General features: G+C 41.8%; 4 protein-coding genes across 6 annotated transcripts; 3 read left to right on the top strand and 1 right to left on the bottom strand.

Moving 5' to 3' along the window:
* The first annotated feature begins 1,435 nt into the window (after nt 1–1,435).
* Nucleotides 1,436–9,782, top strand: LOC117837307 (protein SEMI-ROLLED LEAF 2). Its single transcript, XM_034716908.2, has 19 exons — nt 1,436–1,865; nt 2,647–2,721; nt 2,814–2,929; nt 3,051–3,162; nt 3,268–3,390; nt 3,504–3,551; nt 4,247–4,446; nt 5,237–5,433; nt 5,826–6,106; nt 6,216–6,365; nt 6,587–6,979; nt 7,129–7,278; nt 7,515–7,590; nt 7,682–7,806; nt 8,013–8,204; nt 8,368–8,508; nt 8,657–8,791; nt 9,073–9,273; nt 9,365–9,782. The coding sequence occupies exons 1-19, from the start codon at nt 1,731–1,733 to the stop codon at nt 9,491–9,493; spliced, it is 2,979 nt and encodes a 992-aa protein (XP_034572799.1). The 5' UTR covers nt 1,436–1,730; the 3' UTR covers nt 9,494–9,782.
* Nucleotides 9,783–10,270: 488 nt separating this feature from the next.
* LOC117837310 (ATP-dependent Clp protease proteolytic subunit 5, chloroplastic) lies at nt 10,271–13,276 on the top strand. The gene is made up of 9 exons (XM_034716916.2): nt 10,271–10,457; nt 10,536–10,628; nt 10,720–10,843; nt 10,954–11,046; nt 11,356–11,401; nt 11,499–11,571; nt 12,431–12,465; nt 12,561–12,649; nt 12,864–13,276. The coding sequence occupies exons 1-9, from the start codon at nt 10,357–10,359 to the stop codon at nt 13,059–13,061; spliced, it is 852 nt and encodes a 283-aa protein (XP_034572807.1). The 5' UTR covers nt 10,271–10,356; the 3' UTR covers nt 13,062–13,276.
* A 303-nt stretch (nt 13,277–13,579) lies between these two features.
* On the bottom strand, nt 13,580–16,426 carry LOC117837309 (ubiquitin-conjugating enzyme E2 32). Its single transcript, XM_034716915.1, has 5 exons — nt 16,198–16,426; nt 15,653–15,784; nt 15,471–15,555; nt 14,321–14,484; nt 13,580–14,242 (listed from the first exon to the last, which is right to left on the bottom strand). Exons 1-5 carry the CDS (start codon nt 16,309–16,311, stop codon nt 13,811–13,813), a joined length of 927 nt encoding a protein of 308 aa, XP_034572806.1. The 5' UTR covers nt 16,312–16,426; the 3' UTR covers nt 13,580–13,810.
* Nucleotides 16,427–19,229: 2,803 nt separating this feature from the next.
* On the top strand, nt 19,230–26,821 carry LOC117837308 (histone-lysine N-methyltransferase EZ3). Of its 3 annotated transcripts, none has more exons than XM_034716912.2 (17): nt 19,230–19,389; nt 19,501–19,614; nt 19,717–20,054; nt 20,608–20,766; nt 21,230–21,314; nt 21,457–21,594; nt 22,065–22,112; nt 22,194–22,265; nt 22,787–23,448; nt 23,558–23,702; nt 24,951–25,168; nt 25,357–25,488; nt 25,689–25,779; nt 25,872–25,919; nt 26,005–26,133; nt 26,221–26,298; nt 26,376–26,821. In XM_034716912.2, exons 1-17 carry the CDS (start codon nt 19,342–19,344, stop codon nt 26,562–26,564), a joined length of 2,694 nt encoding a protein of 897 aa, XP_034572803.1. In that variant the 5' UTR covers nt 19,230–19,341; the 3' UTR covers nt 26,565–26,821. The 3 variants fall into 3 exon arrangements, with proteins under 3 accessions (XP_034572803.1, XP_034572804.1, XP_072147314.1); XM_034716913.2 differs by having other exon boundaries at nt 22,796–23,448; XM_072291213.1 differs by lacking the exons at nt 19,230–19,389; nt 19,501–19,614 and having other exon boundaries at nt 19,913–20,054; nt 20,603–20,766.
* The last annotated feature ends 277 nt before the right edge of the window (nt 26,822–27,098 follow it).

Below are 27,098 nucleotides of genomic sequence, written 5' to 3' on the forward strand. Positions count from 1 at the left end.
TCATCGACGGCTCGTCCATAGGAAGAGCAGTAGCAGCCCACGCCGGCGGGGAAGGGCGATGGCGCGCCCATGGAAGCGAGGGCAGCAACGACGACAAAGATGGGGCAGAGAGATGGGGGTGTTGCGCGGCGCGGCCGGAGCAGCAGGAGAGCAGCGTGACTGGCCGGAGCTTGGAGAGCCACGGAGCGGCGGCCATGGAGCAGGAGATGGGGCGTCGCACGGTGCGGCCGGACCGGCAGGTGGCAGGGTGACTGGTTAGAGCTCGGAGAGATGCCGTGGGGGAACGATGCGGGAGCGGTGCAACGCACTATGGATGAAGCAGTCGGCGGTGGAGCCTGGAGTGACGCGAGCCGTCGGACAGGAGTGATGTCGCCGTTGAGTGGATAAGGATGGGGATTGGGGACAATGAACTGAAGGAAGCAGCTAGCTTGTTGACAGGAAAGGATAAGGTCGGTGAAAAGATATCGTGAAAAAAGATGGGGTGAAAAAGAAAGGAAAAAAGAGGCAGTGAAAAAAAAGAAAGGTTGATACGGAAAACTAAAAATAAAAGGGTAACATATTTAAATGAAAATAAATTAAAAAAGTTGATATAATGATATTCATTAATCTATTTACTATTCTTTTTCATTTCATATGAAATCATATTCTAAATTAAAGGAATCTTTCAAAACTCATTTGTAGAACCAAATCAAATCAGTAGGGTATATTGGTTGCATGTTAGCTCGTGTGGTTGCATGGGTTATGTCTACTTTTGTAACTACAAGACACACTAATTATTGCTTAATAATAATTCCTTTAATTTATTTTTTAAATTTCTAATGAACTTAAATTTAAACTAATGTTAAATATTCAATTCATCTATTCAAACAATCCACGTAGGCAAAGGCATATAGGACATTTGACCTCTTTGCATCCATTCCTAAAAATACAGGAGAAGCCGTTTTACCAAATACTTTCAGAACCACTTCAGCACCACCAAAGTAGCCACAGCTAGAGCCATTTGAACCACAGATAGCCAAACAAGCCCCTAATAATCTAACAGTGAACGAACTTACCCTCCTCTTTCTCCCTGGTCCTGTATTTGAGATTGAACTCGTGTTCTTCTCAATTTACTCCTGTACTCTCCTCCACCTCCAGTTTCCACTTTCTATGGAAGACGTTGCCTTTGTGGAGAGCAAACTCTGGACTTCTAGAGGCAGGCGCACTCAACGTTCAAAACGCAAGTCCCTGTCGCCGTGTCGCGTCGCATCCCTCACAACTGGCAAGTGCGTGGCGTGGGCGCTGGGGCAAAGCCCTTCGCTCAGTGGCGCGTGTGGAAAGCGCTCGTCGCTCCGCGCGAGGGGGACAGTCACACAGGGAAAGGCTGCTGCAATTGGCGCTGCCACCGAGGCCTCTCTCTCTCACTCACGTGGTGTCTCTCTCCTCGCCTGCCTGTCCTCGCAACCCAACCCTCCCCCTCCCCTCCCTCCCGGTCCCGGACAACCCAAATTCCCCCTCCCACCCGTCGGTTCCGTAGCGTCTCTCCAGGTTGGGGTTTGGGGGCGTCTCCACGGGTGGGTTTGGGGTTGGTCGGCGGCGGCGGAGGCGGAGGCGGAGTTGGGAGGGCGGCCTGCGACATCCTTCCTGCCGCGAGCAAGCGGAGTCCGGGCGCGCGCTCTGCGGTCGGAGAGGCGGGGGTGAGATCTACGCGCGCGGGCTGCTGCGGCTTTCCCGCGGGTCCTGCGGGAGAGATGGGGTTCCTATCGGCGAAGCTCCTGCCGTCCTGCGAGAGCATGTGCGTGTGCTGCCCCGCGCTGCGCCCGAGCTCCCGCCGCCCCGTCAAGCGTTACAAGAAGCTGCTCGCCGAGATATTCCCCAAGACGCCAGTGAGTAGCGCCCCCTCCGTTCTCTTCTCGTTTCAGTCCGGTCGGCGCGGGTCTAGTGTAGGAGGTTCGGTAGCGGCATTGGTTGGTTACTGCAGTTGCTCGATGCATTGTTCTACTCCCTCTGTTCATCTATATATGACGTTGAGATAATAGTTGTTTGATTGGTTGGCTGTTTTTATTCAGCCAGGTCACATGTAGAAGCTGTTTTAGTTGCTCGCGTGATAACATATCGCATGAGATAAAAATTAAAAACAAGGGTCGTTGCTTATTTTATATAAGTATATTTAAATAGTTCTTAGTTTACTTTATTAAGGATTAATCAGATTTAAAAACATCAGTACCACTTAATACACATTAATCACAAGCTAATAGCATCATTAAGGAGACGTGCGCCTGCACCACGCGAGCCAGGCTTGCCAGCAACGCAGAAAAATCTACGGAACCAGGCGGAGGGGTGCCTTTTGCATCTGACGAGCCAGGTTCAAACCCCGGTGCAGACAACCAATCAACCTGAACTTGCATGCGGCGGGCCTGGCCAGGCGTCAACCAGCCAACCAATCGCTCCCCTAGTATTTTGGATCTGCAAGTAGTTGGTAACTACCTTCTTTATAAAATGCTTTGCGGAATATTTCCCTGTAAAGTGTGTCCTATTCTGTCCCTCCTAAATTCTGTGGATAAAATGTAGATTCCGGTGTGTTGATTGTAGTGACATCAGTACCCATACTGAAGTTAGCAGTGAAGTGTACCGCTGTCGCTTACTGTTGCTGTTTTTCTTTTGCAGGATGGTGCTCCGAATGAGAGGAAAATTATGAAGTTGTGTGAGTATGCCGCGAAGAACCCTCTGCGCATACCAAAGGCATGTGATGTCGCCATTTTGTGACGTTGTTGTGCTGCTACAGAGGATGTGGTTAATCATTGCTTGTTTCCCCTTCACTGCTTGCCTGTCAGATTGCCAAGTTTCTGGAACAGAGGACTCACAAGGAGCTGCGCTCGGCTCATGTGAGCTTTGTCAGAATCATCACCGAAGCTTACAGCAAGCTACTCTTCATCTGTAAGGAGCAGATGTGAGTTTGCAAAGTTCTAGGCCACCACTTATGTACTGTTTACTGCAATGCAAATAGCTTGCCATGAGTTTTTTGCGGCTGAATTTTTATGTCATGCTACTGTCCACATGTGTTGGTGCAGGGCATATTTTGCCATCAGCCTAATGAACGTCCTTACTGAGCTTCTGGAAAGCAAGCAAGAGAACATCCACATCCTCGGGTGTCAAACTTTAGCAAACTTTATCAACAGCCAGGTGGGGTATTGACAATTAGACATGTCCGGTGCTTTAAATGTTCATATTCTTGGTTGATTTTTTTTAGGTATGCATTAGGATTCATTTTATTTGGCATATTATCAGGTAGACAACACATATGCACGCAACATTGAAAGCTTGGTTCGCAAAGTATGTGGGCTTTCACGTCAACAGGGCGAGGAGCACAGGCTTCTGAGGGCAGCAAGTTTGCAGTGTTTGTCAGCAATGGTAATGCAAAATTTGCTTTTCACTGCTTGCACCGTCTTTCTCCTTTTTTTTTTCTTGATGGTTTCTAGCAATTTTGTTTGGAAGTTCAAGCGACTATTGTAAAATTTCTGCAGATCTGGTTTATGAAGGAGCATTCATACATATTTGCTGATTTTGATGAGGTAAGTACTGCCAGTTTTTTAATAGCATTAATCCTGTTGTCATTTGTTGTGCAGTACTAAAGGAAATAAAACTAGTTTGCATGAGTTCCAAATTGCTTCTGTTTGCAATTTATTATCATGCTTGATTGCACCAGGTTATTTCATATTAGCAATAATCAGATTGTCTAATTAGACTTGCGTTGTGTCAGTCCCATGGTTGAGTTGCTTTATCTGCAGTTCTGCATCATGTTCTATCAACCATCTAAAGCTGTGAAATATAGCTTTGTTTTTCTTGTTTTATACACAGAAATTATTAGCTTACTGTGTTCTTTTTTTGTTTCTCGTTTCTTTTTTAACCTACGCCCAAGTGATTATAGCATGATGATATTGTAAAAATTGAACAGGTTCTGTGGTTTAGCCTTTTCTCCTTTTCTAGGGAAGTTATAGTTGATCCACATAGAAATGAGGAAATATTTTTTTTGCACAAACTACTATTAGTACATGCAAAGTTGATTTAGTGCTACACGTGGAAATCCAAACTGGCCAACTTTGCTGCTGATGCTCTTCTTTCTCGATTTTGGTGCCAACAGGACTTTTGGCTTCTTGAAATTCTATTCGAAACTTTTTCAGTGGTTGTTGAATGACATTGCTTTGTGTACTTATGAGTTCAATGCAAGGACAGCAGTTCATGGTTTAACTTTCTGTGGATTTGGCAGGTAGTGCAATCGGTCTTGGAAAATTATAGGGCGGAGGAATCTATTGGTGGTGGTGATGACAGACATGCATCGCAGCATAATTGGGTTGATGAAATAGCAAGATGTGAGGGTAGACCTGGCTTAGGTGGTGGTAATGATGTGAATATCAGCAGTACAACCATTAGGCTGCGTCCAGCAAGGAATTCATCAGCTCTTACCAGGTAGGTTATCATTACGAATGCATCTATATCTTCCTTTCATAACTTTGTGCAGAAAATGTATGCTGTTGCTTATGGCACGCCATGTGAGTTTTTCCTGCACCATGATCTGTTTCTTAGTCTTATATACCTCTCAAGCGACAGTGTGCCTTTTTTCTTTCCTCTATTGAATGGTTCGATGTTCCCCGACTATTACAAGTGGAAGATCCCAGAGCATGCTTACGCTCTCTAGATGTTACTTGATGTTTTTTTGGTGTAATATAATATCTTTTGAAGTGTATAGACATGTTAGATGTGGAGAGCTGATAACACAGAGCTGTAGATCTGAGAGCATGTTTAAGCTCTCTAGATGTTATTGATGTTTTTTGGGTGTAATATAATATCTTTTGAAGTGTATAGACGTGTTAGATGTGGAGATCTTAACACAGAGCTGTAGATCAATTTCGATTCTTACACTATAGCTTGTTGATTTGTTTAATATAATCTTGTATCCGTTAAGTACCAGATGTCCAAAAGAGCTGTAGGAAGAACATCATAGCAGTATAAATATTTCAGGTTCATTTTTCTTTTATCTATCCATTCTCTGAGCTATGAATATAACCATGATAGCATTGCTTAGTCATCTTGCGAATGATATCCCACGTACATATTATGGCATGCTCTTCTCCTTTTTCTTTTTCATACTTTGTTTTGTCGTGTGTAAACATATATGAAGTTATTCGTTCTACTCCATACTCACCTGACCTAGTACAATGTACTTAATACATTATGATTTCCTTCAATGGAAATGCAGGGAGGAACGCGAGTCTCCAGAAGTATGGTCGCATATTTGTGTGCAGAAGCTTGCTGAGTTGGCCAAAGAGAGTACAACTATGCGACGCATCCTAGATCCTATGCTTTCATACTTTGATAAGAAAAAACAGTGGCCCCCCCGACATGGATTGGCTTTGCTTGTTTTGTCTGATATGGCTTATCCGGAGAAGATTTCAGGCATGTTGTTTATTCACTAAATGACTTGTTTCAAAAATTATAATTGCCTACATACCAAAAATACCAATAAACACTATCTTCTATATGGACTTTCTTCCAAGCATTTTTTACATGAATTTTATATTTCTTTATCCTGGTTTGGAGTATGTTTCTGGTTTTTTCTTACATATTGGCAACCTATAATAATTTTTCATAGAGAGTACGACTTAATTATTATTTAGAATGGGTTATCTGTCTCGTTACAAATAGGTCTTCATGGAAGACGTGGAGCATCCACATTCTTCATCACATCATATTGAGTACATTATAATCTGCACCATACAACCTCCTTTTCCTATCTATGCTGTTTTCATGATATTATCCCTGCTTGCTTATGTGTTATTCTCTTGCAGGCAACGAGCAATTGATTTTAACCGCTGTCATCCGGCATTTGGATCACAAAAATGTTTCACATGATCCTCAGACAAAATCAGATATTATTCAGACAGCAACATCCTTGGCACGGCAGCTTCGATCCCGAGGATTTACTGCTGAACTTGTAGTAGCAGGTGACTTGTGCAAGCACTTAAGGAAAACACTAGAGGCTGTGGAGTCAGGCAGTGTTGAAGATCTGAATTTGAATGAATCTCTTCAGAATTTCTTGGAGGAATGTCTTATGGAAGTTGTTAGAGGAGTATGTCCTGCTTATTCTGCTCTATTTCTTTCTTGATATTGACACTTCCCATTTCTATGCTTACAATATCCCCATTTCTTATTTACTATTTTTCTGGAATTTCTACTAGATTAATGATGTGCGGCCACTCTATGATATGATGGCAATAACATTGGAGAATTTGCCTTCAATACCAACAGTTGCCAGAGCAACACTTGGAAGTTTGCTGATCCTTTCGCACATAATCTCATTGACATCAGTATCGTCCAATGCTCCTATGGTCAGTTGACTGCTCTGAATTTAAGCTATCATCTCTCAATATCCAATTATTTAAGATACTTCATATGTCTCAGAATAAAAAGTTCATAACTGTGTATATATTTTACTATGGATCAAATAATATCCCCTTCCTGGCTCCCTGCCTAATCTTCTTTCCTATCCTTTACAAAATCCTTTTTTTTAACCATTTTTGGTGTTTACTTCTGTTTTGCTTGTTTGTAGGTCTTTCCGGAAGCACTCCTCCAGCAGATCCTGAAGGCCATGGTGCATCCTGATATTGACACTCGTGTGGGAGCACACCACATGTTTTCCTCTATTATTACCCGAGGACCAAGCCATCTGAGGAGTGAGTCAGAGTACCTATACGAAACAAAAAAGCAGTCTCGGACTACATCTGTATTTGCTTCTGCCACCGCTCTACTGGAGAAGCTAAGGAGAGAAAAGGAGAGTTTGAGTTCAGATAAACCTCGAAATATCATCAATGATGATGTGAAGGAAAGGAGCACACATGAAGAGGATCACAAACATGTTTGGTCACGGAAAAATTCAGCTTATTTCTCAAAGTTGGTTTTCTCTTTCATGGAAAGATGCGCAAAGCTAAGCAGCCCTGTACAGGTATCTCGTTGACACCCCAAGTAAAGGGCATTTATACTTGATTAAAGTGGCCATCCTTTGTTTCTTTTTAACTATCTTACAAAATTTTCCCTTTGCCGTCAGCTGTGTTTATTAAGGTGTATAACCAGCTTTTTCCTCAAATGTTTCAGGAGGCCAATATAGCCTTGTTAACTGAAGATCAAACCAACCAATTGCTGTCTGCATTCTGGATTCAGGCCAATCAAACAGATAATATTCCTTTTAATTATGAGGCGATTGGTCATTCATACAGCCTCACAGTTCTTTCTTCCCGCCTTAAGGTATGAATTCATTGGAAGAAACTTATCCTTTTGGAGTTTCACTAATGGCATAAAATAGTTCGATAGACACAGTTGTAATTTATATTCTCCGTTAACATTTTTGGGTAGCAATTTTACTTTTATAAGAGTAACTAGACTTGTCGATCCCTTTCCGAACTGCAATAAGCATCCTTGCATTTATTTCCAGAATCCTCATAATTACGACTGTGTTATTTATAATATTCTTGATGCTGCAGAATTCAAGCAACTGTAATATCATCCAGTTTTTCCAATTGCCACTGTCCCTGCGAAGTATTGCTTTAACTCCGGGTGGTATGATCAGCTCTTTGAAATCTATGGTTTTCTTTACCCTTTGTATTTGTCTCTCTCATGGAAAGTCACGTGCCTTTGCTTATCTGTCCAGGAGTTCTGCCTGCTTCTTGCCAACTCTCTATTTTTACCTTAGCAACGAGCATGCTGGCATTTACTGGAAAAGTTTGTCACATCACTGAACTGTCAGACTTGCTAAGGTGTTTTACATCTTCCAAAGTAAGTTCTAGTGCAGAGAATAATAAGATATTATGCCCTCTCATGCGAAATACTTCATGCTGTATTTCTCTTTAAAGTTTTGACATATTCTTTGTCGCCATTTCCCAGCTATCAGTACAGCTTCTGCTTCTGTGCTATTGAGCAAATAGAATTGCATTCCCTTTTCATGTCTGATTAGTGAAAATGTGTTACTGAATGTTTTGCAGGTCGACCCTTACCTGAGAATTGGTGAAGACTTGCAACTCTATGTAAGGTTGCAATCAGATCTAGGCAGCTATGGTTCTGAAAACGACCAGGAGGTTGCCAAATCCATACTTTCTGACTGCAGGATGAAAGTAGGGACGAATGATCAGCAACTGCTTGATGTTATTGCTTCTGCACTTTCTAGTGTCACTGAGGTTAGTCTTGTACATGAGCGGTGTGATTTTCCCATATGTTTGCTGTTCGGATGTTATGGTCTTACTGGGTTGCATGCTGTTGAAAATGAAGCAAATGTACCATTTCTCCCTCCCTCCCTCTCTTCATTTGCCATGGATTTTTTAATTAGAATTGCATTACCAGATGGAAAAGGATGTACTAGTAAAGGAGCTCACTGAGATGTTCACACCTGAAGAAATGCCTTTGTTTGGGTCGAATTCAGCACTTGACTGGGCTAACTTCAACGGGCAGGCGTTTTCTGATGAATCCCTTTCTTTTGATGAGGTAGGTTGGTTACATTAAATGCTTACCTCGTTCATTGGATAAGGCACTTGCATAAGTCTGGAATGACGCAATGTTTCATTTTTCTTATCATTCTTTCCATAATGAAAAATTGCTTTTAGGTCACCTCACAGGTCCTTTTGCATTGCAGGAATGTTCAAGAACCTCTTCAGTAGATTGCGGCTTGCACGAATCACCAATTACGAACACAGCTAGCTCCATCTCAAAGATTACTCTACCACAGTCTGTTCCACATGTTTTAGGTGTTGGTCAATTGTTGGAATCAGTAAGTACTTCAAGTTCAGCTTACTTGATACTCAGCTAGTTCACATTTGCACTAGTTTTGTGAAGTATTGGCAGCTAGACATCATTGTATATTTTATACTTACTCCGTTTTTAAATGTATGTCGTTTATGAACAAATAGTATATTGCTCTCCCTTTCTGCCTCTTATCATGCCATCACAGTAGTATATTATTATATACACAGCCAAAGCCTGTAAATATTGTAAAGATTTGTTTGTTTTTTGATTTTTTGTACCTGTTTCTGAATCTCTCTCTGTTATCAGGCGCTACATGTTGCTGGCCAGGTTGCAGGTGCATCCGTTTCAACCTCACCCCTCCCATATGGCACAATGACTAGTCAATGTGAAGCCCTTGGATTGGGCACGAGGAAGAAGCTATCAAGCTGGCTTGTCAGTGGCCACGAATCGACTCCAGACAATCCTATGCCAAGTCTTCCTACTGCCCATCATTCCATCATTCCCAAGGTATGGAGATGGACACATCCTCAGACCCAAAAATGTCTTCAAGAATGCTGTCATCCTGTATCTTATTCTCGCACGATCTGCATTTGTCCAGGTAAATTCTTGTGGTTTCGAGAGCATCCACCGTGTGTCATCAGAGCCATGTTCCATGGTGAAGCTTCCACCCGCCAGCCCTTTCGATAACTTCCTGAAGGCTGCCTATCGCACCCAGCCGGAGCTGTGATAAGCCTTGCGGAGCACCTAACCAACCCTCTTCATGAGGGCTAGACTGCAGTACCCAAAGCATAGAGCAGCGCTAGGTTATCTAATGGAACACTTGGCCACTCTGGGCCTAAGCAATCTGTAGCGTGGTTTTAATAGTAGTAGCATATGTATTTATGTATCTATATGTACCAAATGGCTGTAGTGTAAGCCCGCGAGCTCTCTTGTTTGTTCAGACTCTGTGATGTAGGAGAATACTGAATGGTTATGTTTGTCACTAATGTTATGCTCCGTTGTGGTAATTTTTTTAATTTTGTCCTTATGCCGTGAAGTCCACAGAGAAAAAGAAAATACAGTACCACTGCAATAACCCGTGGACTGGTCATACAATCCTGCATAAGTGTATAACTGTATACGGCAGAGGTTTTCGATACCGATTCAACAAATCAAGCAGATAGACTAGTTTTTGACATGAAGCCTACGGAGCATGCCACTAGTTTCTGACTTTTTGTCGATTTGACTACTTTAACGGATCCATAAGCTTATTGCCTACAAATTAGTACAATGTAGTAATTTCTCATGATCTTTACTACCTATCATTCCTGAATCTACTGTCTCTACTGTAATGGCAAATTCACACAGAAATTGCAATGCTTCAGTGACCTGGCCCTTTTCCAAGCCATTAATCTTAATAGGCCTCCAAGTAAGAGCGAGGCCGGAAAGTGGAAGCCCAGATCTCTAAGCCCACACTCTCACTTCCCCAGTGATTCCAACATTTCCACCCTTCGTCTCCTCTCTTGCCATTCTCGCCTCGCGGATAAGAGAGGAGCTACCAAAACAAAGCCCCCTCCGCCCAAAACCCCACTCGAGCTCCCACCCCCATCCATGGCGACCGCCACCGCCGCCTCTTCCTCCTCGCTGACCGCTCCCCTCCTCCGCCCGAACCCCAACCCCAACCCCGCTCCCAGATCCTTGCCTCTCCTCAGGTTCCCATCCTCTCCCTCCCCCCCTCCTCTTCCCAACCTCTCTGCCGGCACTAACCCGTCTCCATCCGCGTCTCGCAGGAACAAGAGGTGCGCTCGCGGCGTGACCGCCGCCGTCTCCGGGGGCGCGGGGGCGTACGGGGCTGCCCAGCGGCGCGGGATTTGGTCGATCAGGTGGAAATTGTCATGAGCTCTGCGCCTTGTGCTTGGAATGGGTTTTGTTAGGGCCGTGGGGTTTCTGATGCTTCTTGTGTCCGTGTCGCAGGGATGATTTGGTAGTGCCGAGGTCGCCCTACTTCCCGGTGGAGTACGCGGCGGGGCAGGAGCGTGGGCCGTCCCCGATGGTGATGGAGCGGTTCCAGAGCGTCGTCAGCCAGCTTTTCCAGCATGTACGAGAGTACCATATTCTGTGCAAGTGTTTAGCCTCCTTAACTAGGAGCGTTTTTACTTACTGGAATGTAATTGTATGGTCCGTATGACTATGTTTGTGTTCGTGCAGAGGATTATCCGGTGCGGTGGCCCTGTGGAGGATGATATGGCTAACATCATTGTTGCACAGCTGCTCTATCTTGACGCCATCAATCCCACTAAGGTGAAAACGAAGGGGAAAACTGTTTCCTGCTTTAATTCCCATGTGAATAGAGCGTGCTTGTGCTGAAATGAACCTTTGTTTGTTGATACCGAACAGCGAACCACCAATATACTTAATTTTCTATAAGTAGTGCTTTTGTGATTTTCTTTGGCGCTTCTACCAACCTAGGTAGGTTTGGATTTGAGTTATACAATTGTGACCATTGAACCTGTAAGTGAAGCAAATTTTCCATTTACTCAATGACATTATATATTCAAATATGGTTTCTTGCTTCCATCTAGTGCTTGATTCTTGTCGATTTTCATGTAGGATATCATTATGTATGTGAATTCACCAGGAGGGTCAGTGACAGCTGGTAATGGCTCATCTTACACATTTGTTTCCATAAATATGTCATATGCTTGCACCAGTTGCTTCAGTTAAATCATAAATATATTTTTGTTTCTTGATAGGAATGGCTATATTTGATACAATGAAGCATATCAGGCCTGATGTTTCCACTGTTTGTATCGGACTAGCTGCAAGGTACCAAATTTATATTTCTTTTGAATGATCAACAATTGATTCAGATTTGCGTGCTATATGATCTTCATATTTATGTTTGATTACTCAAGTCTGGGTTTCAGTTCCTGTTTGGATCCCAATGTGATTCTGTACCTTTTTTCCCATGTAGTTCATTTGTCCTAAAATGCGTGAAGCACATCTAGTCTCTTTTGTTTGTGGTAGCTGGAATGTTCAATTTAGTATAACCTGCCTTGTCTGGAATTTTGGATTGTGATAATTAGAATGTTTATGGCCTATCCGTGCAAGTTTAATTCAAATAAAACTTACATGGCTTGAGTTTTCTGAACTTTATTTTTAGTTAAGCTGATTGTATTCTCAAATTGTATGATTGTCAACTCCCAATGGATGTTGAAAACAGTTATCTGCTTTATTTTGCATGGTTACCTTTGTTGAGGTTATATTACTCTGCAAACTGACCTTTTGTAGTGAGCATGCTCGGTAACTATCAGCACAGAAATGCGTAAAACTTAGAATTGACTCTAATTTTGGTACGCATGCTTCTGTGATAAACAAAATTTAGGAGTGCATCCTGTCGTGGACTAAGCTTATTTTAAAACTATGGATTACAGCTCCTAGTATTCAGTGCAATAACTAGATATAAGTATTGAATAATGGCTTCGATATAGTGGAGACCTAGATTGTGCTTCAGTTTTAGGGTTAGTTGGTGCAAATATGTTTATTATTCATTGCTGGTATTCTGTGACCATGTCTTATTATTGGGCTTAACTTCTAATGTTACACGTCACATGATGTTATTTTGCATTACCTTATTAGATTCTTACACACTCCTTTCTGCCTTTATTATATTTCTTTTTGGCAGTATGGGAGCTTTTCTACTTAGTGCTGGGACCAAAGGTAGCAGTAGTGATTGCAAACACAATATTTATTTACATTGCAAGCAACATCCATGCTTGGGTGTACAAGTCATATAACTGTTAAATGTAATGCAGGAAAGCGATACAGCTTACCTAACTCAAGAATAATGATCCATCAACCTCTTGGAGGAGCCCAAGGACAAGAGACTGATCTTGAGATCCAGGTAAACTCACGAAGTGGGAACATGCCCGTACCTTTTCTAGACCAAGATCTTTTGCCCATACTTTTCTCTTCTTTCCCACCTAGCTGGTTTACGCCTGTTAAATATTGCATGGTTTTACAAGCCAATGAACTCCTTTAGCAAATGCTAAGGAATACGACTGTCATTGGAATCACCAGCACCTGCTGACCTTTTAATTTCCTATTATTTTCTTCAGGCTAATGAGATGCTGCACCACAAGGCTAACTTAAATGGATATCTGGCATACCACACTGGACAGCCCCTGGATAAGATCAACGTAGATACTGATCGTGATTACTTTATGAGCGCGAAAGAAGCGAAGGAGTATGGCCTCATTGATGGAGTAATTATGAATCCCCTCAAGGCCCTCCAACCACTTCCAGCTTCCAGCTAGTCATGAAGTGCTAGACCTCATTTTTGTTGCTAGAACTAAGTTTCCACGACGTTGTTTCTATTAGCCTGGCTAGATTATGTTGCAAAGTTTGCATCCTGATGGTGCAAAGGTTGTTACTGTATGAAACAAGATCTATGGTTAGATGCCCATCCTGATGGTGCAAAGTTTGCCACTGTGTGAAACCAGATCTGTGGATAGATGTCCATCCTTCGTAATAGCTATTGCAATCGAATTCACATTAACAGTATTAAAATGTTGGCTTAATGGTCCCTTTAAACCTGCTTTGGCATGATAAAACCCAGCTGCGGTGTTGGCAACTAGGTGTATAACCTTTTTTTGCCAGTATTTGAGAGGTTGGTTGGCTCATCCAAGCCAAGTAAATACCTTGCACATCCGGTGAGAATGCACAGGCAACGCGGACCTTCTAGATAGGAGTTGAGAATATGAGATGTCTTCGCATCGAAATCAAATGGATCACTGCACCACGGCCAAATAAAATGCGCACTACAAACAAGCCATAGCACAGTAATACGGTATATACAGTAACAGATGATGCAAAGCCTTAGCAATTTTTCATCAGTGTCCTACATACAATGGGGTAACATAATAAGATCCCACTTTGATTTCATCTATAACTAGACAACAGCCATTTACAAACCTTACGGGGTTATAAAAATTATAGGACCGCATAGCAAAGCCCCTCAGACGAGGAATGGGGCATCTCTTATCCAAAGTATGCACAACCCTACTCAGAACTTGCCCTCAATGAAACCTGCCAGGCCATTGATTTTCAAGAACTTCTTGATCACGAGGGCCATAATAGCCAGAGTCAGCCCAAATGCGGCCAAGGTCAACAGCCTGTCATGCTTTGGCTTCTGGATTGCAACAACAGGATTCTGCGGTGCCAAGGGAACTCTTGGAATGTTTTCTCTGTGGCTCGCTTCAGGCAGATGAGGGTTGGTAACCTCAGCTACTGGGGGTTCAGCAGTGTTTTCTGCAACACCCGACTCAGATTGAGGCTCAGTAAGGTCACTCGAGCCTGACACAGACCCACCTTCATCCGCCTTGTCTGCATGCTCACCAAAAGAGTCAGCTGCAGGTAATTGGTTAGACTCGTCGTTTGGCCCATTCGGTAGAGCTTGGGGAACAGGAGGAGCCTTAGTGAGCATTTGCTCATGGATCTGTGGTTGAAAAAGTACATTGTCAAAGATACAAAAATGGCATGCATTTTTGAGCCTGAGGTTGGGCTGGGAATTTACCTCTTCAATTAGTTTCTGACGTTCCGGGGAGCCAAATTTTGGTGGTGCTTCACGTGATTTTATAGCAAGTGCTCGTCTATCTTCCTTTTTGTAGTCCAGTGAGCCCAACGCACCACCAGGGTTTGTTGGCATGAATGCAATCAGGGCTACTAGCGCTGTGCGCACTGAAAAAAGAATAGTTTAGTTTAGCAGTTAAACCCTGTGACACAAAAACCATGAATCTACAAACAAGCATGCAAAATTCAAACATATATAACAAGGAAACTCATTCCAACTGGAATGCAAGTAAATAATAAAACTAAACACAATTGCAAATCAAATGTCAGAAACAAAATAGTCCTTGTATAATATTCCCAATCAGTGTCATATTAATTTAGGGAATGTACAGCACACTACAACATGCATTTAGCTCCCGACTAAGAGTAAACATAGCACACAACCACACATAGAAAGTAAATGTTCCTCCTTTGGCTGGGTCATGCGGATAAATACTTGCCACAGGACAATTCCTCAAAGAACCAAAGAACCATTTCCTTTTGCACCATGCTCGTATACTGCACATATGCATGTGCAATATGAAAAAAAATGGTGCCAACATATGAAAGAGCAGCAAATCAATGCTCTGTTGTCTTAAACTTGTGGGTGCAAAAAATGTTCAAATGCATACAGGAGCAGAGAAAAGCAAGACTATGAAACATCCACTGTAATGTTGAGACAGATGACGCTTGGCCTCATGTAACAGCCTAACTGCCCACCTAATAGCGTTACAAACTTCCATGCTCACAAACAAACAGAATCTAAAGACTGTAGTGTTGAGACATAGATACACACTTGGCCTCACGTAACGGCCTAACTGCCCGCCTAATTGTGTTACAAACTTCCATGCTCACAAACAAACAGAATCTTAAGAATGAAGAAATGTGTGTTTACTTTTGACCTAGCCATGGTGGGTACTTGCCACATGGGAATTCCAAAGACCAAAAGAAAAACAAAGTAATTTCTTTAGCACCATGCTCGTATAGCCCACAAGACTATATCAGAGTGGACTACGAATAATGGTGCTTTTCAGCTTATTAGAGGGGTCCTTGGGTGAACCTGCAAGAGCACATCAGCAGTCACTTACAAAAAAAAAATGCCTAAGGCTACTCACCACTCCATGATGGTTGCCAGTGCTCAGGGTGGTAATTGGATATGCTCAAACAAATCTTCTTCTGAATCTCAAAGCGTCCACTTGGCTGCATCACATAGATTAAAAGACGTAGAAGATTAGCAACAGTCCCAAACATGGTGAGATAGCAGAAGGATACTGGAACACCGAGTAATATTACATACCGTGAGCAGCATGAAGGAAGGTGGCTTGAATGGATAGTCAGAAGGCAGCTGGATCCTGCCGTGGTAGATTCCACCCTCAAACTCGCTGTCTCGAGGGCCAAGGATAGCAAATTGCCACTCGAAGATGTCTTCCTGCTCAAAGCAATTACATTATATAGTAAGTAACTTATGAGTGCCAAACAAATGGATATATTTAATCTCTTAATTTGAACATAAAATGTAAAACCTACGACACTTGATCCCCACTCTTAAACTCCAAATGCTCGGAATGTACACGATATCTGCATTCCCTCTATTCCCACAACGGCAAGAACCAAACAGAATTCCATGGCTAAGTTATCATACATTAGCAAGTAAATTATTAAAACTAACAGATCTAGAGCAAAAATGTATGTAAAACTCAGTCAACGAATTTATCGAGACCCTAAAACACCGAATACAACAATAAGAGGACAATAATCGATTTGACGTTCAATTAGGACCGGGATAAGAACAGATCGGGCAAATCCCGAGGATAAGGTCAGCGATGGGGTTGAGATTGGGACCTCGAGGGGCAGGGCCATGAAGTCGGGGGAGGGGTTGGACTGCATCTCCTTAACCTCCTGCAGGATCCGCTTCACCGCCGGGTTGCTCCGATTGTACTTCGCCGTGGCCGCCATCGCTGCCGCCTCAGGAAACCCTCTACACGCCGCCGCCGCCTACCGGCGCAGGCTGGGAAGCCTTCGAATTGCGAATCGAAGAGAGGAGAGAGAGGACGATAGGTAGTGGAAGCGCGTGGGTGATATTAATGGAGGCGTGAGTTGGTGTATGGCCCGTGGGGCAGGCGAGTAATTTGGGCCCATTTGTCGGTGATGGATGAGGTGAGAGATGATGTGGATGGGTATACGTGGAGGGTTAGTATTGGTCGGAGTGTCGTGTGCGAATTGGGGTCGGAAACTTGCGATTAAGTGTGGAGTCGGGCGAGCGGGCTACTGGGCTGGAACACGTTGGGCCTGCAGTTTTGGACCGCGTTAAAGCGCGACCGTCGCGGGGACAAACAATCGCGGCATTTTTTTATGATGTATTTTAAAAGGGTGTTTGATACGATAGGCTAAACTTTAGCAGAGTCACATCGGATGGTCAGATGCTAATCAGAAGAATTAAATATGAGCTAATTACAAAACAAATTGCACTAATAGAGTCTAATTCACAAGAAGAATCTATTAAGACTAATTAATCCATCACTAGCGAATGGTTACTGTAGCACCACATTATCAAATCATGGACTAATTAGGCTTAATAGATTCATCTCGCGAATTAGACTCCATCTGTGCAATTAGTTTTGTAATTAGAATATATTTAATACTCCTAATTAGTATCCAAACATCCGATATGACAGGTGCTAAAGTTTAGCATGATGTTCCCAAACACACCCTAACTGTCCAGCGTACTTTCTTCATGATAAAACACCTATTCCTTTCTAACTACATCATCGGTGATGTCAACTCTCACATGAAATGACCGTTTTCAAATCCGTTTGCACCATTATGTTCCTTACATCGAGATCTACAAAATAAGATCTATATTCAACATGTTTTGAAGCATTTTATGTAACAAGCAACATATATTAATCGTACGTAGCAACTTATGTACAATTACATAACAACTTAGGTATGAAAATTTATGTATAGATCAAGAGACAACTTTCATAGATACAACGTAATAGCTTCATGAAGAGGCGATGCATCAAACTTATATAAGAATTGTGTAGAAACATAAATTGCATGTCTGCTCGTGAGTAGCAAATTTATATAGAGATAAATGTATCAACTTATATGAAAGAATAGGCAACAACTTATGTGTAGATACCATAAAAACTTATGTAGAGACAATTCAGGAACTTATGTAAAACAATTCAGCAACTTACTCCATACATATAACAATGTCATATAATAAATATTCTGGTAGCAATCTGTGTATATATTTTACACATAAGTCGCTACACACTTAATATATAATTAGTTACTATACATTCCACATAAGTTGCTACTGCATGAAAATTATTTTGAAATATATGCATCATGGATCTATTTTTGAATATCTTATTGTGAGGAAGATAGTGGTGTGATCGGAATCGAAAATGGACAATCCATAAGAAAGTTATCACATTTTAAAGAGGTGAAACAAAAAAAAAACCTAGCAGTACAGATAGAATAGTTTTATCCATGGCCTACTCCCTCCCTCATGTGGCCAACTAATTATGCCCCTTCGGCACCTTTGGTCATCTGATCTCCGTGGTCCACGTGATCAATTTTATGGGTGTTTCCTAACCGCGCGCGTGAGGCTAATAAGCTGGGCTAGGCCGTTCCCACACAGTCGCGCTTTAGCGCTTGGTACACGATTGGTGGTCAACTAGCTTTTTCTTACAGTTTTTTAGCATGAATGTGTTGCAGATTTGGGGTGTGCTAATTTTTGCCTATTGATTTGACTATGAACACATTCTGGAGTCTGAACTAAAAAAACATATTTGGAAATGTTTAGTTTTAAAATAAAACTTTCTAGTTTAAGCTAAAGAAGCATTATGATTTTTTCAAAGCACGCTATTTAGAAAAATCAGTTAACTCTTGTTTACATTTGTTCGCCTCAATTTGAGTTTGGCGTTTTATGGGTGCACATGTTAGTGACTGAATCCTTAGACCTAGCGTTTGCTTCGCGATCGAATATTAGGTGTGCCTCCCATACATACTCAAACCGAATATTAGGTATGCCTGCCATACATACTCAAGCATCGTTCCCGTATTTTTTGTCGTCAATATTCATCAAAAGTGCAATGAATGATTTGTATGTTCAATAGGTTCCAAATTTCATATGACCATCCATTATCGTAAAACACATAATTGTGTTCCTTTATATAAACTGTGTTTATGATACTACTTCTGTTCTGTATTGAAATATTTATCACTGTTAAATTTTAATCCCGATATTTGACCTACTTTATTATAAAAACACACTAAACATGATTTATCTTTTCATATAATTATAATAAAATTTAAATAAGATAAATGATCAAATATTAAAATAAGTGGTGATAAATATTTCGAATCAGGAGGAAGGTATAAATGTTAGATTCCAGACAAATTACAGCAACACACTTTCAAGTTTCCATCGATACGGTTGACCGGTTCACGTCAGCTTGCTCCGGTGCGCGCCACACGGAATCCTCATGCCGGGTCGGACAGCTCCAGGTGTCGCATTGGTGCTTTACTTTATGTCCACTCAAATGCTTACTTATAAAGATATCTTGAATTAATTTAAATGCAAATCTAATTAAGTCGCCAAAAGAAAATTCTACTTTCTGTTGCAAACTTGCAATCATATGGGCGCACCCGCGCCGCGCTTGACGCGCGAAACGCCCGAACCGGCAGCCGTCAGCTAGTCCACCGCGGAGCCATGTGAACGCCCCCGCGCTTGAAACTGCGGGACGCGGCCCACCACCTGCTTCTGACAGTTAGGCCCACCTCCGGGCCTCCCCCACTTGTCACCAACATGTACACGCAGCCCGCGTCGCCTCGGACCCACCTTTTTACTGCTCGGAAGAGCCGCGTGCGACAGGGGCTGAACGGAACAGAGAGGGTCCTGTAGCGCGAGGAGTGGAAGTGGAGACGAAGGCGAGGGCGGGGCGTCGCAGGCCTCCCGCGCCACCGCCCGCCATGGCGTCGTCGTCGAAGGCCTCCGATTCCTCCTCCCAGCGCTCCAAGGTGAGCGTGGCCTCTCGATTCCACGCGCCCCGGGTTCGCCGGACCGATCTCCCCAATCTGATTGGTTTCGATCTCTTCCGCTTGATGTTACCCTGTTTTGGGTGCCTGCAGCGGTCGGATCAGGGGACGGGCAGGGACGCCGCCGCCGCCTCCGTAGTCGCGATCCACGGGAAGCTGACGCAGCTGGTACGCCAAATCCAATCCAAGCGCCTCGCGCACATCAAGGTGAGCGCCCGCACCCGACCCGATCACGTTGCTGAAATTTCGCGAGGAGCTGCGGGTTTGGATTGCTCAATCGGTGGATTGGGTGTTTTCTCCTCTTTGCAGGACAAGCTGGAGGCAAACAGGAAGACGCTGCAGAGGCACACCTGCGCGCTGTTCGACGTGGCGGCGGCGACGGAGGTGGCTTCGAGGGGCACCGAGGGCGGCAACGCGCTGTCGCAGCGCGCGGCGGAGTTTCAGTCCAGGCCAGCTGGGTCGGACCTGGCGAACGGGATGGGGGAGAGGGACGTGGTGTACGTGCAGGAGGAGAACCCGGCGGCTGGGACCCTCGTGCTCTCCGGCTCTGGCTCCGGCGGTGCCGCACAGAGAACAGTCCTACGGTTCGTGAAGCTGCCGTTGATTGAGAGAATCCCTCCGTACACCACTTGGATCTTCCTGGACAAGTACAGTGCTGTTGCCCCCTTTTGATTACATATCATTAAGCTGCCTTGCAATTTTTCTTGGCGCTAATGGGTTCATGTGCCAAGTTGATCTTATGATGAGATTATGGACTGGATAGTCGATGATGCATGTGCTTTTATGATGCTCAAAACCAATTTGGGAGTACTTTAGTCGTATAATAAAATATAAATTTTGGACAAAAGAGCAAATTTCCATACCCAGTTTTGCTTTGGGAACTGCAGGAGCATCTGCAATATTCATATATAATATATGTTTACTATCGCAAATACGACGTCTTAGATAGTGGTATCCTTTGTGTTCGTATGCTTTATAAATGGGATGACCATGGGCACTATTTTGTGACATTCACGATTGTTCTAAGAAGATTTGACTGTATGGCTGATGGTTCATGCAAACCCACCTGAGTTTATTTGCTTGATTAATTCCATTAGTAGTTTATGTGCATGCAATGTTGTTGATATAGCATGTCAAAATAAGTATTGTGTATTTTTTTTACCTTTGATATTTTACTCTCGTTTAAACAACACAGCACAGAAACCAAAGAATGGCCGATGATCAGTCAGTTGGTAGGAGAAGAATTTACTATGATGCAGCCGGAGATGAGGCTCTGATCTGCAGCGACAGTGACGAAGAAATCCCAGAACCAGAGGAAGAGAAACACTTCTTCACTGGGGGAGAAGATCAGTTGATATGGTAATAACCTTGCAAAAAAATGTATATGATAACATATTCCAGCAACTAAAATTTAAAATATTTCAAAATTTGAATATGTTCTTAGTTTTTTCCCTAGAGTTTTAAGATTAAGGTAAGATGTCTGAGATCTAAAAGATATCACATATCAGAACCATGTAACTACATTCATAGAAGAAACCAGCTGTGCTGTGCGTGAGGAGATTGGTTGCAACTGGTTTATACAGTTAGTTGCACAACCTGCATGATTATCCACTTGTTTGTTGCCTTGGGTACCATACATACCCCATAGTGTTATGCAGTATATTTAAAATGGTGCCAGTGGGACAAAGCCTACAAGCTTTACTGAACAGTTCCTATGGTGTCTAAACATGGAGTTTAGTTACTTTTGCACACCGGAATAAGAAGTTGAACTTTATTTTTCTATATGAATTCATGTTTATCTGATTGTGTATAACTGCTACAGGAAAGCTACTCAAGAGCATGGGCTAAACCGAGAAGTTGTAAATGTTCTCTCCCAGTTTATTGAGGCAACTCCGTCAGAAATTGAGGTTGTCTACCTTTTTTAAGATTTTTAAGTTAGTAAAGTCACTTGTAAACCATATATGTTACTGTACCTACGCTACAATTGTTTTTGTTCTAATTAAGATGACCAAAATGTGATAGTGACCCTGCTCTTTCCTCAAATGACAGGAAAGATCCGAAGTCCTATTTGAGAAAAATGAGAAGCACTCTGGATCTTCTGATAAGATACAGAGGCAACTTTCTCTTGGAAAAACTATGGATGCCATTCTGGATTCTTTTGATAATCTCTTCTGCCGCAGATGCTTGGTATAGTTCAACTTCTGGCCTTCTATTGCTTTTACTCCCTGTTGCCAAATTTATGTTTTTGCCAATTGGTTCAACTAAACTTGCAAGGCTGAGATTTAGGGGGTGTTTGGATACGAGGTGCTAAACTTTAACAGTGTCACATCGGATGTTCGGATGCTAATTAGGAGAACTAAATATGAGCTAATTATAAAACTAATTGTAGAACCCTGTGCTAATTCGCGTGACGAATCTATTAAACCTAATTAATCCATCATTAGCAAATGGTTACTGTAGCATCACATTGTCAAATCATGGACTAATTAGGCTTAATAGATTCGTCTCACGAATTACATTCCATCTGTGCAATTAGTTTTGTAATTAGTCTATGTTTAATACTCCTAATTAGCATCCAAATATCCGATGTGACGGGTGTTAAACTTTAACACCTTTTAGCCAAACAGGCCCTTACTTGGGACATTTATTTCACTCAGGTTTTCGACTGCCGTCTCCATGGTTGTTCTCAGAATTTGGTATTCCCAGTAAGTAATTGATCATTTGCATTTGCATTTGCAATTTCTATTTTTCCCCTCCTAAGTATTTTGAAATATTTTGCTTGTCAGTGTGAGAAGCAACCATACAGCTTTGAACCTGATGAAAACAAGAAGCCATGCGGTGATCAGTGCTACCTTCGAGTATGTCTCATGAAATTTTCTACCATATTGACTACTCCCTCCGGTTCAAAATACTTCTTGTTTTAGCCTTTTCCATAATCTTCAAAATAATTCTTTAACTTCTAGACAAGTTTGACCTATTTTCCCAGTCACACCCTTTCTTAATTACATCATTAACTAACTTCTTTCCCCATATATACACACTTTAGAGAAGATTAATTGAGGGTAAGCTAGTCATTTTATCTACCTCCTTCTTGTGCTCAACTCTAGAACAACAAGTGTTGTGAACTGAAGGGAGCAACATTTTCCGTTTGGTAATCCTCAAGTTTGCATTGAAACTTGTATCCCTATCCCCTGTGGACGATTCTGAGAACTGTCAGTTTTATTGGTGTGGGACCTTGACATAATGTGCTTTAAATCCACCCACTGATCGATTCTATTACCTCTTCAACTTTTAGTACATTTGTCCCACTGAGCTTGTATGTTTTTATAAAGAGTTGCGACAATTACTTCATTGTGTGCCAGGCTAATTTTAATTTTAGTTTCCCCAGAGGAGAGAAGGATTTCAAGATGCACATTATGATGATCTAGGTGGCTGTGCAACATATACTATGGAATCAAGAACTGCCTCACACAAAGTTGATGTTAACATCTTGTCTGAATCTGAAGATTCAAACCGAGAGGAAGACAATATTAAGTCCATGACATTTGTTGGAACTAGCGGATCAAAAATAATTTCTTCCACGAGTGCTGAAAAAAGTACTACACCGCCTTCCGCAGATACCTCTGAAACAGAAAATGTATCCTCTGATTTGCCTCTCAGTAGTTTAGGGAAGCACAAGATTTCAAAACATGGACCCAGGTATAGGGAGCGTTCTCCTGGCAAAAGGCAGAAGGTTTTCACTTCTGATGTTTCTTTTGCTAGCAATATACTAAACAAACTTTCCATTCCGGAGATTCGTGACACAAGACTAGAGTCTAGAGAATCTGGAGGCGATAAACTACGAATCCTTGATGAGTCCACTAAGAAGTCATCAAGCAAAGATATCTGGGGGGGAAGCACAACTAGTACTACTGAAAATGTGGGAAGAGACAGTAATAACGTAACTTCAACAAAGAATTTCATGGAGCACACTCTTTCTTGTTGGAGTCCCTTGGAGAGAGATCTATACTTAAAGGGCATAGAGATATTTGGAAAGAATAGGTAAGCATATGGTGTATCAAAACATTTTATTTTCTTTTAGTGTCATTTTCGCCAGGGTTATTACAATTTAATCCCTTAGTCGTATGACCTTTGTGTGCATTGGTCACAGTTGTCTCATAGCGAGAAACCTACTATCTGGCCTCAAGACCTGCATGGAAGTGGCCAACTACATGTATAACAATGGTGCAACGATGGCAAAGAGACCAAGTAAATCCACCTTGGGTGACTTTGCAGAAACTGAACAAGACTACATGGTACGCGATGACATGCACTGTTAGCTTTTGTGCTTTATCTCACCATTTGGTACGCGCTCTAATTAGAAAGGTTTAAGTATGTAAAGTGTTTGTGGCCATATTCTTCTGAATTCAGACTATTACTATGCTGTTGCGAGTTGGTTGTTATGATTTGCTAGAGTTATCACATACTATGACTGTTAGTTATTGCATGGTTTTGAAGGTAATAAATTTTGTAAGACAATTCAAGTTTCAAGGTATTAGAACTGGTAATAATAACCAGCTCCTGATAGGTGGCACCGTGTTTTCAGCTATTCGGTGGTTAAAGATTGCAAATTAGGGCATTTTATCAGGATAAATGATTGTTATGCTTTTTTGGAGCAAAATTGTTATATTGTTGATCCAACAGGAGAAAAACCAAGGGATTGTTAGTTCATACATTGACATAAAACGGTCAAACATGGAATCAGGCCTGACCACCCATGTTATCAGATCCAAGGATCACTAGTTGAAACGTGAGTTTTATTTTCTATATAAGAATAGTCAAACAAATGAGAAAAAAAGAGCTAGCCAATAACCACAGGTGCATGTCCCAAGTTCTTACAGATTGTATTCCCTCAAAAAAAATTCTTACAGATTGTAATTCCCTGTTGAACTCATAACTGCATAAGTTGCTTAATTGGCTTGCCAATCAATCTGGATGTGCTTGTTTTGAACCCCATCTCCGGATGCTTTTATGAAGCATCTGCTTGGGCTGGACAGATTCCTGTTCTCAAAATCCAGATTTGGTTTTCTCCAGTTCCTTTGGAGATCAGCTCTTTGAGGTTCGTTTGTTATCCAGTTAAATTTCCCCTGGTTAAACCACCTGGTGGTCTGGGTCTGATAACTCTGGTTACCACCATGCTGGAGATCAGCTTTAAGACCCTGCCTCCACAAGTGAAATGACTAAGATATAGCCTCGCTACTACTGCACAGTCAAAACTGACAAGTAAAAGGTAAATAGATAACCAGCTAGGAGTCTTTCCTTATATTGGCTTGCTACCCTTGGTTAGTTTTTCCTCTCTGTTTTGTACTATTTCCTTATCTTTTGTTGTCTTTAAGCCTCTGTGCAGTCCTTTTATGCTTCTATAAATTTAATATAGTTCATGTATTCCTACCACAGTAGGGATTCCCTTACTGTTTTCAGCTTTTCACTAAAAAATAATCAAACTTTGTTCTTCTGTTCGCATTGTTACGCTAGTAACTTGATTATTTGTCCATGTCTTCTAGGAGCAAGACATGGCTGCCAGAACAAGAATCTATCGTCGGAGGGGCCGAAATAGAAAGCTGAAATATACTTGGAAGTCTGCAGGGCATCCAACTGTTAGAAAAAGAATTGGTGATGGGAAGCAATGGTACACACAATATAACCCATGTGGGTGCCAGCAAATGTGTGGCAAAGATTGCCCTTGTGTGGAAAATGGAACTTGCTGTGAGAAGTACTGTGGGTATGTTCGAAGTTATGCTTAATTTTCCCTTTCTATTGAGCAGAACTATGTTGTTCATTTACTCCTGCCTAGTGATTAGTATCAGTTGACACCAATTTTATATGTTCTTACTAATGAAAATATAAAGAAAAAAATGTATACTGATTTCATTTCTGAATTCTCATTAGTGATGATTATTTAATCAATAGGTGTTCAAAGAGCTGCAAAAACAAGTTTAGAGGCTGCCATTGTGCAAAAAGTCAATGCAGAAGCAGACAGTGCCCCTGTTTTGCCGCCAGTCGTGAATGTGATCCGGATGTTTGCAGGAACTGCTGGGTGAGGTAATCAGCACTGGTCTATTTAACAACTGACCTTTATGTGTCCATGAAGACGTTGAAATTATCACACAACAGGGTCAAGACTCGAGAAACTTTAAATTTTGTCAGGACTGGAGAAACTTTAAATTTCGTTAACTGCTTATCTTGTTCTGATTTGTATTGTTATAGTTTATCACACATAACCTGATATTTATTTTCTTCAGCTGTGGAGATGGTTCACTTGGTGAGCCACCTGCAAGAGGCGATGGTTATCAGTGTGGAAATATGAAGCTCCTTTTGAAACAACAGCAAAGGGTGAGACTGAGAGTGTACTCAGGGTCTTATTGTTTCTCTGCATCATTTTGCTCTACTATCCCTAACTGCGTAAATTGTTGATCATGGATCAGATTTTGTTAGGAAGATCTGATATTGCAGGTTGGGGTGCATTCATTAAGGTCAGATAACTGAAAGAACCTTTTAGTGTGATACGTACTATCTTATTCCAGCTAGTTTATTCTTTTTTCCCCTTGCAATATGCAGAATCCTGTAAGTAAAAATGATTATCTTGGAGAATATACTGGTGAATTGATCTCTCACAAGGAAGCTGACAAGCGTGGCAAAATATATGACCGGGCAAACTCGTCATTTCTGTTTGATTTAAATGACCAGGTACCCCTTGTCCCTCCTCTCTGTTCCATTGGATTGGATTATTTGTTTAGTTCAAAGCAGTAAGCTTAATTCAATACATCCATGCAGTTTGTATTGGATGCTTATCGCAAGGGGGACAAATTGAAGTTTGCAAATCACTCGTCTAACCCCAACTGCTATGCAAAGGTAAGAATTGCAATTGTTGAGTACTGTCTAGTAATTCTTTATTATGTTGCTGGTTTTAACTTCATATTACTTTCCAGGTGATGCTGGTGGCTGGCGACCATCGGGTTGGTATCTATGCAAAGGAACATATTGAGGCTAGCGAGGAGCTCTTCTATGATTACCGTTACGGGCCTGACCAGGCTCCGGCCTGGGCTAGGAGACCAGAAGGATCAAAGAAGGACGAAGCATCTGTCTCTCACCATCGAGCACACAAAGTTGCTCGATAGTTGAAGAGTGGTCCCGTATACAATCTGGTGTAAATCAGTACTTCAATTAATACATGATTTAGTCCTAGATCATTATACAAGGGCTTCATCGGTAGATAAACATATTTTATATTCCTTCATAAATAAGCTCTCAGACATCAAGTTTGAGAAAAAAAAAGAATATCAACATTGTGGACTTTAGGTTGGAAGGTGACCACCTTACTGTGTTGGCGAAAAGTTTGTTAATCATTCATGGACTTTAGGTTGGAAGGTGACAACCGTACTGTGTGTCTGTGTTGCGAAACCTTTCGTCCCAAATTATTATTCGTTTTAATTTTTCTAGGTACATAAATTATTATTCGTTTTAATTTTTCCAGGTACATAGCTTTTATTATGCATCTAGATATATATATATATATATATATATATTATATCTAGATACATAATAAAATTTATGCATCTAGAAAAGCTAAAATGAATATTAATTTGGGACGGAGGATTTATGCAACTAGAAAAGCTAAAACGAATATTAATTTGGGACGGAGGGAGTAGGAA

The sequence above is a fragment of the Setaria viridis genome, chromosome 9 (assembly GCF_005286985.2).
Source record: "Setaria viridis chromosome 9, Setaria_viridis_v4.0, whole genome shotgun sequence".
Taxonomy (NCBI): Eukaryota; Viridiplantae; Streptophyta; class Magnoliopsida; order Poales; family Poaceae; genus Setaria; species Setaria viridis.